General features: G+C 43.8%; 1 protein-coding gene across 9 annotated transcripts in view; it reads left to right on the top strand.

The window, feature by feature from the left end:
- dmd (dystrophin) overlaps positions 1 to 18966 on the top strand; it is a 1595363-nt gene that overhangs the window by 195283 nt on the left and 1381114 nt on the right. For all 9 annotated transcript variants that reach the window (XM_078408877.1, XM_078408870.1, XM_078408878.1 and 6 more), the window contains exon 2: positions 15859 to 15920. In XM_078408877.1, the coding sequence (XP_078265003.1) occupies positions 15859 to 15920 (62 nt within the window). The remainder of the gene's footprint in view (positions 1 to 15858; positions 15921 to 18966) is intronic.

Here is an 18966-nt window from a genome sequence, read left to right as displayed (position 1 = left end):
GCTCAAGATTCCAGCATCTACAGTATATAAAATTATGAGATAGAACTTTTCTGATGGATGGAAATAATCAAATAGGAGGAGATGTGTGGGCATGTTTTTTTTTTTACACGGTTGGTGTGTGCCTGGGATGTGCTGTTGGGATTGGAAGTGGAGGCAGATACGATAGTGGCATTTAATAGACTTTTTTAAAAGGCATCAGGTCATGCAGGGAATGGTGAGATGTGATTATGAAGATGATCAGATCTTGATTCGTAAGGGTGGCATGGGTTATGGGGAGAAGACAGAGGAAGGGATTGAGAGGGAAAGATAGCTCAGTCGTGATTGAATGGCGGAGTGGACTTGATGGGTTAGAGACCACTTGATGGTCTACGGAGTAGACTTAACGGTTTAAGGACTGCCTCAAAGACCGCCTCAAAGTGTCTCTCAAAGACTTGGACATCAACCTCAGCACTTGGGAGTCTCTTGCTCTGGACCGTCCAACCTGGCGTAGCAAGCTCACCACAGGAGCCCGTGCAGCAGAGAACAGACGCACTGCAGAGGCCCAAAGGAAACGCACCACGCGCAAGGCCCGGGCTACTTCCACTTCCACTGCAGCACCCATCCACTTGTGTCCTACGTGTGGGCGTGCCTTCCGGGCCCGGATTGGCCTCACCAGTCACTTCCGGACCCACAGTCACCAATCCTCCAACTGAAAGTGAAGTCATGGTCATCTTCGAACCCGAAGGATGAACAACAAGACTTGATGGGCCAAATAGCCTAATGCTTCTCCTATAAGTAATGAACTTGAATTTATGAAATGGATTATGTGCAAGTACAGATGAGTCTGTTTGGCATCATGTTTGGCACAGATATTGTGGGCTGAAGGGCCTAGTCCTGTGCTGTACAGTTCTACATTCTATGACAGAACACAACGTCTAAACTGCGTGCATCAAACCGGATTGAAAGGAAGAGACCGCATGATCGTCGATTCTCTGGCATTATTTCCATGTGAGAGATGAATTGGAAAGTAATGTTGATCTGATCTTGAATGGATACAACGGGAATTCTTTCCAAGCTAAGAAGGGATAATATGATCAAGCACATTCACTTCAAGTGGGAGTGAATGGTTGCCCCCTCAGAAGTAGCAGAAGTATCTACTGGCCAGGGATGAATGCTGAAAATCAAGACGTGTAGATCACAAGAAATGAACTGCCCTAAGGAATAAGCTCATGCTTTGCTTTAATCAGGTCTTAGACTGAGTAAAATTTGGGTCAGAGCTTTTTTGCTTTGATGGAAAATTGTATCTGTTGACAAATGATTACTTTTCAACTTTTTGTGAAGTCGGTGTCCTTTGAAAAACCGTGCATCAACAACTGGAGATGCAAGAAACTGTAGATGTTGGAATCTTGAGCAAAACACAGTGCTGGAGGAACCCAGCAGGTCAGGCAGCATCTTTGTCTTAGACAGACAATGTCTGGAGGTCAGATTCTTTATTCAGACATAACAACTGCTTGCAAGCTCAAAGGGCTGTTTGCCAGCGAAGGCATACCTGAGGTAATGATCACATATCAGGGGCTAACGTTACTGCAGAGTCCGGGCAAGTTGGTTAGTGATCTGCATCAGCTCAGCTGGCCCAGAGTAGTTGAAGTGCAAGCAACTGGAAACGGCCAAGAAGCTGCTGACGAAGGCTAAATGATCTCAGGCTAAACCCCTCTGTTCGAGTTTTCTCATTTTCCCCAGTATCTCAGTACAATGATTGATGAGCAGTCCTGTGCAGGTCTATGAGCAAACACAGTAAAACTCTATTCCCAAGAACACAAAGACCACTGGAAGCAAAGGTGTTAAGGATTTTGGGCCGACAACTAAGGTGGACAAGACACACTCCTAAAGCAAATGTGCAAAAGGCTGAAACATTAGAAACACTATACATTGTATTGACAATAGGCACTGGTGATTTGGCATTCACAACACATCAGATCAAACTAGGTCATGATCTTGGCTATAAACACAAAGTGCTGGAGGCAGCATCTGCAGATCAAATTCAAAACAGATTACCCAAAATGTGGCCTGACTGCTCCCTCCCAACATGCTGCCTGACCTGCTGAGTTCCTCTAGCACTTTGTGTTTTCCTCAAGATTCCTGCATCTATAATCCCTTGTGTTTTCATCATCTTGAATGGCAAGTCATTTCAAAGAAACTTGTGCAACCTTTGTGTGTGTACTTGTAGCTGACCTCATTTATTTGAAGGTACTTATTGTGTAAGAAAATAACTGCAGATGCTGGTACAAATCGAAGGTATTTATTTCACAAAATGCTGGAGTAACTCAGCAGGTCAGGCAGCATCTCAGGACAGAAGGGCCCGAAACGTCACCCATTCCTTCTCTCCTGAGATGCTGCCGGACCTGCTGAGTTGCTGCAGCATTTTTTGAAGGTACTTGTTAATCATTACTAAGATGTTTATTTTTAATCTCAATTTGTTTATTGTTAGTTCCTATAAATAATTTATAATGAATGTGATTTGTTTCATTCGTTATCAACTTTTGATAGAATGGTCATTTTTTATAAATGGTAATTTAAACTAGAGTTGTGGAGATATTTCTTCTCTCAGAGGGCAGCAAATTTTTTGAATTCTCTGCCTCTGAATGTGGTGGTGGTCATATCATCAAATGTATTTCAGCTGGGTGGGGGAGGGAGGTAAATGTTTGAAACATCAAGCAATTGAGGATAATGGGGAAATGGCACAGATGAGGCCAGCAATTGATCAGCCTGGATCGTATTGAATGGCGGAGTAGTTGAATGAGGAGCTGCTGCTCCTGTTTTCTTGTTTAGTTTGGAGATAAAGCATGGAAACAGGCCCTTTGGCCCACCAAGTCCTTGTTATGTATCAATCAGCCTTCACACTAGTTCCATGTTATCCCACTTTCTCATTCACTCCCTTACACAGCGGAAGCAATTTGTACAGAAGCCAATTCACCTACAAACCCGCACGCCTTGGAATGTTGGCGGAATCTGGAGCACCTGGTGGAAAGCCACGTGGTTACAGGGAGAACGTGCAAACTCCACACAGTCAGCACTCAGGGTCGACCAAAAACCCAGGTCTCCGGCACTGTGGGGCAGCCGCTCTAACAGTACAGTTCAGTTTATTGTCACGTGTACCGAGGGACAGTGAAAAGCTTTTGTTATGCGCTAATCAGTCTGCAACTCCCAGCTACTCCATTCTCCCTTTTTCTTGTGTTGTGTTTTAGGAACTATTTGTGGGTTTCTAGTCTGTTCCCAAAAGTCTCATCAGACAGTTGGAAACAGTGCTGGTGACCCCCTGACAGCATAAACCCCGTGGCCTGCTCCACCTCACAGAACAACCCCTGTAGCAAGTGCGGCCCTGGAAAAGTGAAGTGAGCCGCTGTGTATCCGTGGAGAGGTGTGGATGGGCGTCTGCTGGGCCAAGAGCATCACATCCATGGTTATATGGCTGAAGCTTCCAGAGACTGGCTGTCTCTGAAGAAACGCTGCTTTGCATAAGAAAATAACTGCAGACGCTGGTACAAATCGAAGGTATTTATTCACAAAATGCTGGAGTAACTCAGCAGGTCAGGCAGCATCTCGGGAGAGAAGGAATGGGCGACGTTTCGGGTCGAGACCCTTCTTCAGACTGATGTCAGGGGGGCGAGACAAAGGAAGGATATAGGTGGAGACAGGAAGATAGAGGGAGAACTGGGAAGGGGGAGGGGAAGAGAGGGACAGAGGGACTATCTAAAGTTGGAGAAGTCGATGTTCATACCACTGGGCTGCAAGCTGCCCAGGCGAAATATGAGGTGCTGTTCCTCTAATGTCCGGTGGGCCTCACTATGGCACTGGTGGAGGCCCATGACAGAAAGGTCAGACTGGGAATGGGAGGGGGAGTTAAAGTGCTCGGCCACCGGGAGATCAGATTGGTTAACGCGGACCGATCGCAGGTGTTGAGCGAAGCAATCGCCGAGCCTGCGTTTGGTTTCGCCGATGTAAATAAGTTGACATCTGGAGCAGCGGATGGAGCAGCGGATGCAATAGATGAGGTTGGAGGAGTGCTTCTCCTAAATTAACATACAAGCTATCCTGTAATATCAGGGAGTGAGAGAGAAGGCACTGACGTGTGAATGACTGGAAGTTTGCACAAGATCATCAAAGGGGTTCGAAGATGTTACACTGAGTTCAGAATCTTCGGTAGAAAAAGGGGGAATTCTAAGAAAACTTTGGGAAATAGTCATTCAATTTGCAAGCAGTGTAATAATTTAAGCAAGGAGTTGATTAGATCATGTTCATCCAGTATGAATTGCCTCCAACATTATGTATATTCTGTCTATTAAGAGAAAGCAATCAGTGGCAACTCCTTTTGACACTATGTACATGGGATTAATGCCAAATGCTTGTTTTTTTTCCCCAAGAAACATTTTGCCAGAAATGCAAAGAACCATGTAAAAAATCATAATTAATTCATTACCTTTAATACCTTTTGTCATTAAGAACACTCAGCCAGATCTAACTGTTCATGTTCATGTGCTTCTTTCGAACAAGCACTTCAAATTTAATAAGGTAATTGTAACAATTTTCACAGATGAAAATTGCAATTGTCTTAGTGATACATTGCTAATTTATGATACTTCCATGGTGCAAGAGTGAAAATGATTAGATAAATGATCATTTAATCCATTTGCATGACATATCTTCGTGTTCATCTGCAAGGTCTTTTATCGCCATCCTCTTATTGAAAAGCCTTTGGAATTGTGGAACTGATGGGGGAAGGGGATTTCATCAGCAGATGGTTAAAAAAGGAACAGTGGGGGGTAATGTGCTGTAGCTGGATGTCGGTAGTCTTTTTTGATGGAGAGATTGCATGTCGTTTGGGAATGAATCTGGCAGTGAGTTGAGACGGGGACCAAAGATAATGGCATCGGCTGTCTGCAGGAAATTGGAACTCATTCAAGACTGAACAGGCGAGTGATGATTTTGAAATACTATCTGAAGTATATGAGCTGGCCATACAAATGGAAGCAATTGTTTTTGCCATCTCCTTGGTGCAATGAGGGATGGAGTCTCGGCTTCATTGCTCATTTACAAACAACAAATATCAGAAAGAGATACAATTTTTGCTTTTAAAATATAAGACAACAGCGATCTTGGGCCCATCTGCTTCCATCGATCGGTGCCCTCGTCTCACCCAACCTTGGTAATGGGTAAGTCAGCAAATGGATAGGAAGCCAACAGTTAGGTGAGAGTCTGTATGGCAAAGGAAAATGTAGTGGTGAGCTTCCTACAGAACACCCCTTCCCTGAATTAAATGCATCTGAATGTCCATTACACTTTTCACAGAGGAGATGAAATGTGTTTTTATGATTTTAAAATGGGAGTGATTCCTAGTGATATGTTGAATAAGAAAATAACTGCAGATGCTGGTACAAATCGAAGGTATTTATTCACAAAATGCTGGAGTAACTCAGCAGATCAGGCAGCATCTCAGGAGAGAAGGAATGGGCAACATTTCGGGTCGAGACCCTTCTTCAGACCGAGTGATATGTTTGTGGGAACCAATGTTTGTGGGAGATTGAGGGAGAGGTGTGATAACTATCATGGTTGCACAGACTGGGGGGGACACACACAAAAAACAGGTTGTGTTCTGCTCATCAGACAGTGTACCAGGGCAGGGCAAGCTTGCAGAGGTTTATTTGGTGTGGGAAGGAGCTGCAGATGCTGGCTTAAATCGAAGGTCGACACAAAATGCTGGAGTAACTCGTGCAGCATCTCTGGAGAGAAGGAGTGGGTGATGTTTTGGATCGAGACCCTTCTTGGTGCATGTTCAACTTGGACACACGACAAGAAGAAGATATCTGCTCTTGTCTGGTCACGTGGTTGGAGCTCAGCTGCCTGATCCCTCGGAGGGAAAGTCAGAGACGGAATGAGTTTGTAATGAGACTTTGCTGGGGTATGTTGGTGAAAATATTCACTGACACCTGAATAAGAGAAAAGCAACAACTTTGTGTTGACAGAGCTCTGGGAGAAGAGTCAAGACCCCCACACCTTCTCCACCAGTGATCCTCACAGCTGGTTCATGTACATTTTATTATCAAACAATGGCAGGTGTTTACATTATCTGGGTGAGGGGCCAGTCAATCCCTTAGCAACTCCCTAGCCAATCAATCCCTTAGCAACTTCTTAGTAGCCCCTTAACAACTCCTTAACTAATCAACCCTTAGCAGCTCAGCAACTTAATCAGGTTTTTCAGTCATTGTGGCTCAACCGCATCTATATTTTGGCTGTTGAAGGCGCTCAGCATCTGGCCTTGTGACTGAACTATGTCCAATTCTCCACTGAGGTATCTAGCCAACAAAGTTAATGTTCCAAGCATTTAGCAGTGTCGACGTAGTCATGTATCCCGAGATCCTCTCTGGTCCAGAAGTTTACTCCAACAGGGTACATTGTCGAAATGTGCGTGCAAAGTAAAAGTGGCAGACCTATGGAGTATAATTAAACAGAACATGTTTAAACTGTTCACCAGGATACTGTTGGGGAGAGGTGGCCTCTCAGGGCATGTCACAAGGGGCCACGTATGGCTCTGATATGTCAGAGGGAAGGAAAACTAGTGGTAGAGCTTAAATGGCGTGGGATTTCATTGCAAGAAGTATAGAAGAGGCATTTGTGTGGCCACAGGCATAATTGATGAATGGTGTGTATCCTCCTTGAGGTTGGGGTCAAGAACATCGTGAAACATTTACTAAGTACTCTGAAGTGCCTGGATGGACAGTGACTGATTGTGGCAAGTATTGGTATTAACGACATGTGTAAACCAAAAGGGTCTAAGTTTCTGCAAGGTGAATTTTCAGGCACAAATTTAAGGATGTAGGTGATAATTTAAAAAGCAGCATCTCCAAGATGGTAATTCAGGCTTGCTTCTAGTGACACGTGCTAATGAGGATAGGAAAAGTGGAATAGATCAACGTGTGACTCAAGAAATGGTGCAGGAGAAAAGAGATTGAGGTTCACGAGGCTGAGGAATCTGTTTGGAGGAATGAGATCTGTAGAAGTGGGCGGGGTTGTACCCAGGCAGACTGAGACCGCGACACATGTCTTGTTGGGCATGTTTGTCAGCCCCATTGGAGAAGGTTTGAACTGGAAACAAAGCGAGATATCTTGTGGGGAGAGAAACAAGCACCAGAAACGGAAGGACAAACAGTAGAATGCTGTCGAAGTGAGGGAAATCAAGGGTGAAGGGGAAATCAGATTATCATTCAAACAAAATGTATGATCTAAAAAAGCAAGAAGACAAGTCTAAACTTTTCGTATTTTAATGCATAAACATTTGTAAGAGGGTAGCTGAACTGGTTGAATCAATATGATTTGATAGTCTTTACGTTGATATGGATGCAGGGAGTCCCAACCATGGGACTACATGACATAGAAAGGATGGGTGGGAAGGAACAGGTGGAGGTGGCACTGTTGGTAAGAGGTGCATTGAGGACTATAACAGGTGGAGGTGGCACTGTTGGTAAGAGGTGCATTGAGGACTATTGTGAGAGATGATTCAGCCCCTTTTGGATGGAGGGAAGTAGCAAAAGAAGGAAGAGACACAGGTATCATCATATCATATCATATATATACAGCCGGAAACAGGCCTTTTCGGCCCACCAAGTCCGTGCCGCCCAGCGATCCCCGTACATTAACACTATCCTACACCCACTAGGGACAATTTTTACATTTTACCCAGCCAATTAACCTACATACCTGTACGTCTTTGGAGTGTGGGAGGAAACCGAAGATCTCGGAGAAAACCCACGCAGGTCACGGGGAGAACGTACAAACTCCTTACAGTGCAGCACCCATAGTCAGGATCGAACCTGAGTCTCCGGCGCTGCATTCGCTGTAAAGCAGCAACTCTACCGCTGCGCTACCGTGCCGCCCAGGGCCGGGTGTGGGCAAAATAGTGGCCACACTGCGCAAAAAGGTGTAAATCTCAAACTTTAAGTGTGAGGATGTATTAAAGGAAAAGTGCCATAATCGTGGGAGATGTTAATCTTCATGTAATTGGGGTAATCAAGTTAAAGGTATGAATGAGGGTACGATGGGGATAGTTTCCTAAAGCTGGGCATCGTGGAGCAAACTCTGGCAATCTTGGATCAGGTGAATGGGTCATGAGCAGATTCAATAAATCACCTCAGAGTAAAAAATCCCTTAGGAAGTGATGATCACAGAATTGCAACATTTTGTATTCAGTTTGAGAGGGGAAAAACATGGGTCAGAAACAACTTTTTAATTAAATCGAGTTATAGTGAAATCAGGATAGAGTTGGCTCAAGTGGACTGGAGCAGGAAAGTCTGAAGGCAAGCGGTGCCAGATATTTCAGGAGATAGTTCATAACAGTTTGCAAAAATATTTCCCCATAAGTTAGTAAGAATCTGAGGGAGGGGATACACCGATCAAGGCTAGTCAAGGAGATTAAGGGGATGGATAAGTTGAAGGAGAAAATTTATAAAATGACATAAGTTTTCAGAAGACCTAAATATTGAGGTAAATTCAGAATGCAGAAGAGGAAGAAGAAAACAAATAAAAAGAAAGATGAATTAAACCACAAGGGCAAACTAACAAAGAATATAACAGGATAATAACTGTTTTTTTATGCACACAGAAAAGGAATTAAAAGGTCCAAACATCAGGCTTTTGTGAACGAGGCTGGAGAGAGTTAGAAAGAACAAGAAAATGGCAGAGGTGTCATAATAATAATTTGTATTAGATACATGTGGAAAAAGTTATAGAAATCCCATTAGTAACAAATAGTGTCAGGGTTGAATTAAATGAGATCACCATCAATGGAAAAAACAGTATTTAACAAATAAATTGAGTTAAAAGCCCGTAGGTCCCTTCTCATCCAACGGTCCTAAAGGACGTGCCAGTCAAGATAAAGGATGAATGGTTGCGGTCTCTGAAAATTTCATAGCTCCTGGAAAAATATTGGAAAACTGCCAATGTGTCAATGCCATTCAAAAAGAAAGGAGGCATTAAGTGAGTGAGCTTTTGTGTATTGTTCGAAAAGGTAGACGTGGCACAGCTGGGAAATAGTAATCTGGTCAGGCATGGCTTCATGAAGGGAGGAAGAGATTGAACCTGGGATAGTTATTTGAGGATATAGTGTGAGAGAATAGAGGGGAACCATGAGTGTCTTGCATCTTGCATCCAAGAAGGAATAGGGTGGTCATTTTAAGGATGACAACATGTGGCCAGTAGGTTTCCAAAAGGGTCAGTAGAGCAGGTAGATGAGACTAGGTCAGAGAGAGTGGTCGGCGTGGACTGGTAGGGCCGAACGGGCCTGTTTCCGTGCTGTAGTTGTTATATGGTTATATGGTTATAGTGTTGGGATTATCACTGTTTCCAATGTATATCAATGACTTGAAGCAAGGAAACACACACCTGGTAGCCAAACCTGCAGATAACACAAAAGGAGGCGGAAAGGCAAGTAGGAGATGGTTTCAGACAAGGTTTTGATGGGCTATGTGAGTGGGCAAAAGTCGGCAAATGGCGTGCAATGTGAAGAAAGACGTTATTGTTCATTAAGGGCAGAAGATCAAAAGACCATTAATATTTAAACAAAGAAAGACTGCAGAAAGCTGTGTTACAAAAGGATTTGTGTTGGAAATACAGAAAGTTGGCAAGTGCAATAGGAAAGCTGAATGGAAAGTTGGCCTTTATTTCAAGGGAGATGAAGTATGGAAGCAGGGATGTTTTACAGCAGCTGTAAAACATTAAGGGCATCTAAAGTACTGAGAAGAATTTTGGTCACTCTATTTAAGGCGACATTATTTCATTGAAGACTGTGAAGAGAAAATACACTGGAATGATCCTGGGTACGGAAACAGTGTCCAGTGAGGAAGAAGGCTTTGACTCTCTTCGTTGGAATTGAGAGGAACACAAGGAGAACACAAGGTTCTGAGGGGCTTGTCAGGGTAAATGTAGAGAGAATATCTCCTTTAGTATCGAGGTCATAACTCAAAGGGATAGTTTCAGAACTCAGTTTGGGCGGCACAATGGCGCAGTGGTAGCGTTGCTGCCTTTCAGCGTCAGAGACTTGGGTTTGATCCTGGTTATTGGTGCTGTCTGTACGAGGTTTGTACATTCTCCCAGTAACCTCATGGGTTTTTCACTGAGTGCTCCAGTTTCCTCCCACACTCCAAAGACGTGCAGGTTTGGAGGTCAAATGTCTTTGGTAAAATTTGTAAATTGTCCCTTTGTGTCAGATAGTGCTAGTGTACGGGGTGATTGCTGGTTGGTGCGAACTCGGTGGGCCGACGTGCCTGTTTCCAAGCTGTATAAATTAAAGTAAATAAGGGGGTGCTTATCTTGTACCATTGTTTCTTCACTTGTGGCATTGTTTTTAGAGCTTCTTGTCTTTAGAGCTGTGGGGGCAAATTCCTTGTGTGTATTTAGAGTTGAGGTAAAGAGACTTTCTACTCAGCAAGGGAATCGAGCATTACGGGGAAGGGGCAGGAAAATGGACGGAGAGTGTTGGATCCGATATGATACCATTGACTAAAGAATCAGCTTTGAGGGGCCAAATGGCCCATTCTTGCTTCTGCTATTTTTGCTCTTCAATTTATTTTCTGAAAGCCTACATGTCTTATCTGAATCAGTGAGGAATGGATGTCCGGGCACAGATGCAGCATTGGGGAGGGGATCAGGGGAGAGCGATCCACTCTTGTGCTTTGGGTGAGAGAGGGGTTGCGGAATGCGGATGGCAAAAGTGAGAAACTCTGGCCGTTGGATGTCTCGGGCGTGCTTTCACTTTTTTGTTGGTACAACATCCATCCCCACACCTAAAGCTGAAGGCAAAGATGCATGGAAGTGAGCAAGAAATTGCATGACTGTAAATCACCGCTGAAAGCCCAAGGATACTTGACGCCGAGTGACGGCGCGGAGGGAGGTTCTGAGAAGCCGATGGATGTGACTCAGCTGGTGGACAGTTGGCTCAGGGATCCCTTCTTCAGCCTGGAGGCACTGACTCACTGATCTTATTTTTTAAAAAACATATTTGCTGGGGTTTCTTCTCATCGTGGGTGTAAATAAGATTATCGTCTGACTCATCGTCATTATCATGCACAGCCCATGTAGCTGGAGGTTACAATCACTGGGGTTCTGAATAAAGCCGATGAAAATAGATCACAGAACCGTACAGCAGAGGATCCGGCCCTTTGGCACCAATGTCGGTGCCGAGAGCGATGCCAAGATAAACTAACCTCATGAGCCCGCACATAGAAACATAGAAACATAGAAACATAGGTGCAGGAGGAGGCCATTCGGCCCTTCGAGCCAGCACCGCCATTCATTGTGATCATGGCTAATCATCCACAATCAGTAACCCGTGCCTGCCTTCTCCCCATATCCCTTGATTCCACTAGCCCCTAGAGCTCTATCTATCTCTCTCTTAAATCCATCCAGTGATTTGGCTTCCACTGCCCTCTGTGGCAGAGAATTCCACATGATCCTTATCCCTCCATTCCTTGCCAATACACATCTGTATATTAAAGCTCGTTTGTTTGCTTTTGTTCCTGAACCACAGCCAAAACGGTACACGATAGCACAACAATTTTAGGCTCATCGTCGTCCCCTTGGTGCTAATGGAAGAAGTTTCACTGAAATCGGTGTTATATTTTAAAAGTTATTCACATTTTAAAGTTTAAATCTATCGCTTAGGGAGGGGGGAGGGAGGGAGGGGGAGGCGGTTAGGGGGGAGGGGGGGAGGAGAGGGGGCTGCAACTTTGGAGAGGTTTGGACTTGGTTTAGTTTATAATAAAAATCAATAGATTCTCCAGATTGGACCACTCACTCAGTGTGTCAGCAAGCATTTGAAGAAAGAAAAATGGAAGTTATGTTTTGGGTCATAGACCTTCAGTCTGAACTGTTGAAGAGAAGAAATAAATGTTGCGTTGCCAGGAGGATGGGGATGAAATGAATAGGACAAATGGAATATGTCTGAATGGGCCGATGATAGACACAAAAAGCTGGAGTAACTCAGCATCTCTGGAGAGAAGGAATGGGTGACAATTCAAGTGTGTCCAGCATCTCTCCTCGGTTTAAACCAGCATCTGCAGTTCCTTCCCTTATAGTTAATACGCACTAATCCAGGCATCATTCTGGTAAACCTTCTCTGCACCCTCTCCAAAGCATCTTTCCTGTAATGGGGTGACCAGACCTGCACTCAATGCTCCAAATGCAGCCCAAACAAACTCCTCTGAAGCTGTACCGTGACCTCCTGACTTTTATACTCATTGCCCCAGCCAATGAAGGCAAGCATACCATATGTATTATTTCCCATCATTCTGTCAGTCTGCCTTCCTTATGTATGGGGGAGAGGTTTACAGTTTGATTTTGTTACTTGGTCCTTGTTTAATCAGAGACTGCATGCAGTAACACATTTTTCTTGAACTATGAATGAAGTCACCTAATTAGATCAATGTTATTGATTGGGGACGATCAGCCATGATCACAATGAATGGCGGTGCTGGCTCGAAGGGCCGAATGGCCTCCTCCTGCACCTATTTTCTATGTTTCTAATGTGTATTAAGTGCAAATAGTCTGTTCCCATTAGATAAATAGTCTGTTTCAATTATGTGGAAACTAGCTTCTGCCTTCAGACAGTTTTCCCTTCCTCCACTGCACGGTGATTTGATCTGTCCTGTTGAAATTATATTTGATTCTGGTATTGTCTGATAGATATTTTAGAAAAAGCTGGAAAACCTCTGCCTTAGGCAAGGGTCAATTGATTCACCGTCTGCAATGTGTGTCTGTATTTGCCCAGATGGAAGGGAGTTTGTTGATAACTGCCCATGTTAGAGTCATAGGGTCATATAGTACGGAAATGTGTCCTTCAACGCACCACTCAACGATTAGCTCCAATTGGCACGAATCCCTCTATATTTGACACATTGCCATCACTGGCCCCCAGATTACCCCATGGCCGACCGACACATGAGGGGCGATTTACAGTGAATAAATACATGTCTGTCGGGATGCAGGAGGAAACTGGAGCATCTGTGGAGACCTATCTGGCTTTATTTAAGAAGTACGGTAAAGTGAAGAGGAAAGGTGAAGGGGGAAAAGATTTATTAAGAATCTGAGGGGTAACTTTTTCACAAAAAAAGGTGGTGGGTGTATGGAACGAGCTGCCAGAGGAGGTAGCAGAGGCAGGGACTACCGCAACGTTTAAGAAACAATTGGACAGGTCCGTGGATAGGACAGGTTTAGAGTGATATATATGGGCCAGACACAGGTTGGTGGGACTTGTGTAGCCGTAGGGCCTGCTTCCATGCTGCATGACTGAATGACAAGCCTGAGGACTACAGGCCAGTGAGCCAAATGTCAGTGGGTGGGTAAGCTACCGGAGGGGATTCTGAGTGACAAGATCGATCTACATTTGGAGAGGCAAAGACTGGTTAGGAATTGTCAGCATAGCTTTGAGTGAGGGAAACTGTTTCCTGAATTTAAACAAGTTTTTTGAATAGGTGACCAAGTGTATTGATGAGGGCAGAGCAGTAGATGTTGACTACATGGAGTTTAAGCAAGGTTTTAGACAAGGTCCCAGAGGAGAGACTTCCGTAAGGTGAGCGGACAGGGGATCAAAGGTGGGCCAGTCAATTGGATATAAAATTAGTTTGGTGGAAGGAATTTTGAGGATGCAAGACAAAGGAGATTGTGATTGACTTCAGGAAGTGAAGTGGTACACATATTGAAGTAGAGATAGTTGAAAGCTTCCAGGACTCAGAAGTAAATATCACCAGCAACTTGTCCTGGACCAGCCAAATCAAAGCAATTGCCAAGAAAGCACACCAACACCTTGACCTCCTTAGAAGGCTTAGGAAGTTTGCATGTCCCCAGCTACTCTCACCAACCTACATATGCCCTGTGGAAAGCATTTTACCAGGAGGCAACATAGCATAGTTTGGGAACAGCTCCATCCAAGACCTCAAGAAACTGAAGAGAGTTGTGGACACAGCCCAAGCTATCATGCAAACCAACCTCCCTTCTATTGACCCCATCCACACCAAGGTCTCCAGCATAATCAAAGGCGAGTCTCACGTTGGCCACTCCCCTGTCCCATCAGGCAAGAGGTACAGAAGCATGAAAATGCATACCTCCAGATTCAGGAACAGTTTCTTCCCTGCTGTAATCATGCTATCCTATCGCCAACTAGAGAGTGGTCTTGACATATCATCCGCCTCATTGGAGACCATCGACTACTATCCTATCGGACTTTACTGGACATTATCTTGATCCAAACGTTATTCCCTTTATCATGTATCTGTACACTGTGGGTGGCTTGATTGTAATCATGTTTAGTCTGCTCCCTGACTGCTTAGCACTTAACAAAGACTTTTCATTTCTTTTCATTTCATCTCGGTACAGGTGACAATGATAAACTAAAATAAAGTTAGATGGTATCATTTGTAAGTTTGTGGATGAAATTAAAATTGGTGGTATAAAAAAGGAGGAAAGTGAGCAAAGGAATGGCAGGAGGAATTTTATTCAAAAATGTATTTTGATAGATTAAACCATGACAGGACTTGCACAACAAAGGGTTGGATTCTGGGGAGTGTTATAGTGCCGGGCGGCAAGGTAGTACAACAGTAGAGCTGCTGCTTTACAGCACCACAGACCCAGGTTCCATCCTGACTCTGGGTGCTGTCGTACAGAGTTTGTACGTTCTCTCCGTGACCAACATGGGTTTCCTCAGAGAACTTTGGTTTCCTTCCACACTCCAAAGACGTACAGGTTTGTAGGTTAATTGGCTTAGTATAAAAATGTTAAAATTGTCCCTAGTGTAGGATAGTGTTGATGTGCAGGGATCGCTGGTCAGTGCGGACTCGGTGAGCCGAAGGGACTGTTTCTCTAAACTAAAGCTAAACTAAAAACCCAGGGGTACGTGCATAGTTACCTGGAAAACCCACGCGGTCACGGGGAAAAGGTACAAACTCAAACTCCACTCAGACTGCACCCGTAGTCAGGAGTGAAGCTGAGTCTCTGGTGCTGAGAGGCAGCAACTCTACAGCTTTGCCACTGTGTGCCCAGTGATGGGGTTGGATGCAGTAAGGGTCTTTGATGCATAGATACTATCAGAGTGCTGGAAATAGACAGCTAACTGGTCTGGGGAGAAGAGGCAAGTACTGGGAAAGTTGTTAAACCCCTCATAACTGCCTTCTCACCTCCCCGACGCTCAGTAACTCTTTGTACAACTACTGTTAGCTCTTTTTTTGAGATTTTAGATTTAAAGCAAGAGTTGTTTCATTTGCATTTGCTTGTCGCCTTGCTGGCTCATCACAGGCTGGGCACGTATATGATACTTGGCCAATTGACTTTCATTGGGCTGTAAAGGTCCTTGATTATTGTAGCTATTTTCACGAGGCAGGGTAAGGAGGGTGGAGGGGGGGCAGGGGGGCAGGCAGCAGGGGGGGAGTGGGCACTGCTCTCTGATGGACTGGGCTACATCCACAACTCTTGTAGTCTTGGACAGAGCTGTTGCCAAACCAAGCTGTGGTGCTTCCTGATAGTATGCTTTCTACAGTGCATTGTAATAGTTGTTGAGAGTCCTTGGAGACATGCTGAATTTGCTTCGTCTTCCGAGTTTTATATTAGCAGGAATCACTGTGCCTGTCGACTGTCTCTGCGTAAGTGTGTCGGACAAATGGAGGACCTGGGTGGATTATACCAGACTCGATAGAGCTCCACTCTGCCATTTTCCCCCGATAGTTCTCCTTAATTGCATAAATGTTCATCTGTGCGACAGAATTGATGGCCATGACATTTTTTACATTAGATGTTGAAGTGAAAGATTTAATCAGGTATGCTTTTTTTATTTTCAATTTTCAGATGAAAGAGAAGATGTTCAAAAGAAAACATTCACAAAATGGATAAATGCACAGTTTGTCAAGGTAAGGAGATACCACGGTGATCTAAGGATTCAAGAGGATGTGCTGAAGATTTGTTATTTAATCTGCTTGAAGCGCGGTTTGAAGCGCGGCGGAGTGAATGTGCTGTTTTTCTCCATTGCATCAGGGAAAGGTTCTGCTCTTGTGCAACATCCAAACTTACCTCAGCAGGACATATTTTAAGGATAAAACATTTTTAGCATGTCTTTATTCATCAGTTTGTGTGCCTGGATTTAGTGCCTTGCTTTTCACTTCTGCAACAAAGTAACTTGCAAATTGTTTCGATTTAAGTTTGCTGCCTGTGGCAAATATACCTGCCATTGACATCAATACCAATGTAAAACTTCTGCCATTGCCAGAAATACTTTCTCTTTTGCTTCGAGAAGCAGTTGTTTTTCCACCAATTTTCACCTCGCTTAAGGTAAGGATATCAACGCCGGGAAATGGAATTTATTGGTTTATTTTACTTTGTAAACTTTTGGCATCAAGCAGCTGTTAATGCTGTGAGGCAAAGTGAGATGGAAAGCACTTTCACTTTGGGCTTCATTGTATTGTTTGTTACATGGAGCTGATTTTACCCTCTCCATTACAAGCATGATATGACTTTTAAATTAGACTGGTGCGAACAATTTTGAACCTGGAATTGTGCGCAGTTGATATGAGGTGAGATCTTTGAAGCTCATTTCATATTGGACTAATACATATTTATAACAGCACATGATTTCTTTCATGAAGCCGGTCCATGTTTGAAACTAAATATCAGCGGGAAAATCAGCAGGCTAGATTGCTTTTGGGAACGCTTTAGTAATCTGGACAGTGATGATGTTGTGGAAGACTTTTCACACAGATCTCATCCTCATTTTCACATGGGTGGTGCAGCGGTAGAGTTGCTGCCTTGCAGCGCTTTCAGCGCCGTAGACCCGGGTTCGATCCTGGCTACAGGTGCACATCCCCAAGTTTGCGGATGACACAAAGCTGGGTGGCAGTGTGAGCTGCGAGGAGGATGCTATGAGGCTGCAGGGTGACTTGGACAGGTTGCGTGAATGGGAAGATGCATGGCAGATGCAGTATAATGTGGATAAATGTGAGGTTATCCACTTTGGTGGCAAGAACAAGAATGCAGATTATTATCTGAATGATGTGTAGGAAAGAACTGTAGATGCTGGTTTAAATCGAAGGTGGACACAAAATGCTGAGGTAACTCAGTGGGTCAGGCAGCATCTCGGGAGAGAAGGAATGGGTGACATCAGTCTGAAGAAGGGTCTCGACCCAAAACGTCACCAATTCCTTCTCTCCCGAGATGCTGCCTAACCCGCTGAGTTACTCTGGCATTTTGTGCCTATTATCTGAATTATGTCAGATTAGAAAAAAGGGAGGTGCAACGAGACCTGGGTGTGCTTATACATTAGCCACTGAAATCAAGCATATAGGTCCAGCAGATAGAGAAGAAAGCTAATGGCATGTTGGCCTTCATAGCGAGAGGATTTGAGTATAGGAGCAAGGAGGTCCTACTTGGTGAGACCAAACCTGGAGTATTGTGTGCAGTTTTGATCTCCTAATTTGAGGAAGGACATTCTTGCTATTGAGGAAGTGCAGCGTAGGTTCACCAGGTTAATTCCTGGGATGGCGGGACTGTCATATGATGAAAGAATGGGTCGACTGGGCTTGTATTCACTGGAATTTAGAAGGATGAGAGAGGATCTTATAGAAACATATACAATTCTTAAGGGATTGGACAGGCTAGATGCAGGAAAAATGTTCCTGAAGTTGGGGGAGTCCCGAACCAGGAGTCACAGTTTAAGAATAAGGGGTAGGCCATTTAGGACTGAAATGAAGAAAACATTTTCACCCAGAGAGTTGTGAATCTGTGGAATTCTCTGCCTCAGAGGCAGTGGAGGCCAATTCACTGGATGTTTACAAGATAGAGCTCTGTGGGCTAACGGAATTAAGGGATATGGGGAAATAGCAGGAATGGGGTACTGATTTGGGATGATCAGCCATGATCATATTGAATGGCGGTGGTGGTTCGAATGACCTACTCCTGCAGCTATTTTCTATGTTTCTATGCTTGTCTGCACGGACATTATACGTTCTCCCTGTGGCTGCGTGAGTTTTCGCCGAGATCTTCAGTTTCCTCCCACATTCCAAAGACATACAGGTTTGTAAGTTAATTGGCTTTCTATGAATGGAACTTGTCCCTAGGGTGTGTAGGATAGTGTTAATGTGCGGGGATCGCTGGTCGGCGCGGACATTGTTTCCGCGCTGTATCTCTAAACTAAACTAAACTAAATAAAAAAATCTCGCTGCTTAAGATGTCATCTTTCCTGACACTGTTTGCTGACAGGCATCATCTCCAGTGCATCAACCTTATCCAGAAAAAGTGAAGTCTTTAAGCTAGTTAAACAGTCAACCAGTGGAGAATTGTTCACAGATGGTAAACCAGGAAAATAATAGCTTGCCTTTCAGTTGAGAATTTTCAGGTTTTACTCAGCATTAAAGATTTCAAAGTGGAATGAGATTAAGTGATATAAAAAATAATTAGATGTCCATTGAAAATATTTAAATAATTATTCTGAGGAAATGATATTCCTTGCATACAAAATTGTTTTTTTCCAGAGAGGTTGTTGAATGGTATCAATGCTTAAAAATGAAATTGTAACTCCTATTACAATGGATTTTGAACAGTGTGAGTCATTAATGTCTAGTTTTAAAGTTCATAAAAATGGACTGGAGAGGTCTGCAGGGCTACACCCTTTGGAGGAGCAAGAAATCATTGGTGTCAACTTCTGCAACACAGTATATCTGTGTACTCCTTCACAACCTCCTCCATTGCAATGATGACCACTTAGCCATTGTTATTACTGTTGCAAATTCCAAACATTCTTTTGTCAGAAGTGGTGTATATTTTTAGTTCAAACATTTAAACGAACGAGTATCTTACTCAAAATCATCAATTTACATCTACATACTAAAACTCTCGTTTGTTTGTTTGTTTGTTTGTTTGTCCCTGAACTACAGCCAAAACGGTACACGATAGCTTGAAAATTTT

The sequence above is a fragment of the Rhinoraja longicauda genome, chromosome 12 (assembly GCF_053455715.1).
Source record: "Rhinoraja longicauda isolate Sanriku21f chromosome 12, sRhiLon1.1, whole genome shotgun sequence".
NCBI classification, from domain to species: Eukaryota; Metazoa; Chordata; class Chondrichthyes; order Rajiformes; family Arhynchobatidae; genus Rhinoraja; species Rhinoraja longicauda.
This window is presented reverse-complemented; position numbering and strand designations above follow the sequence as displayed.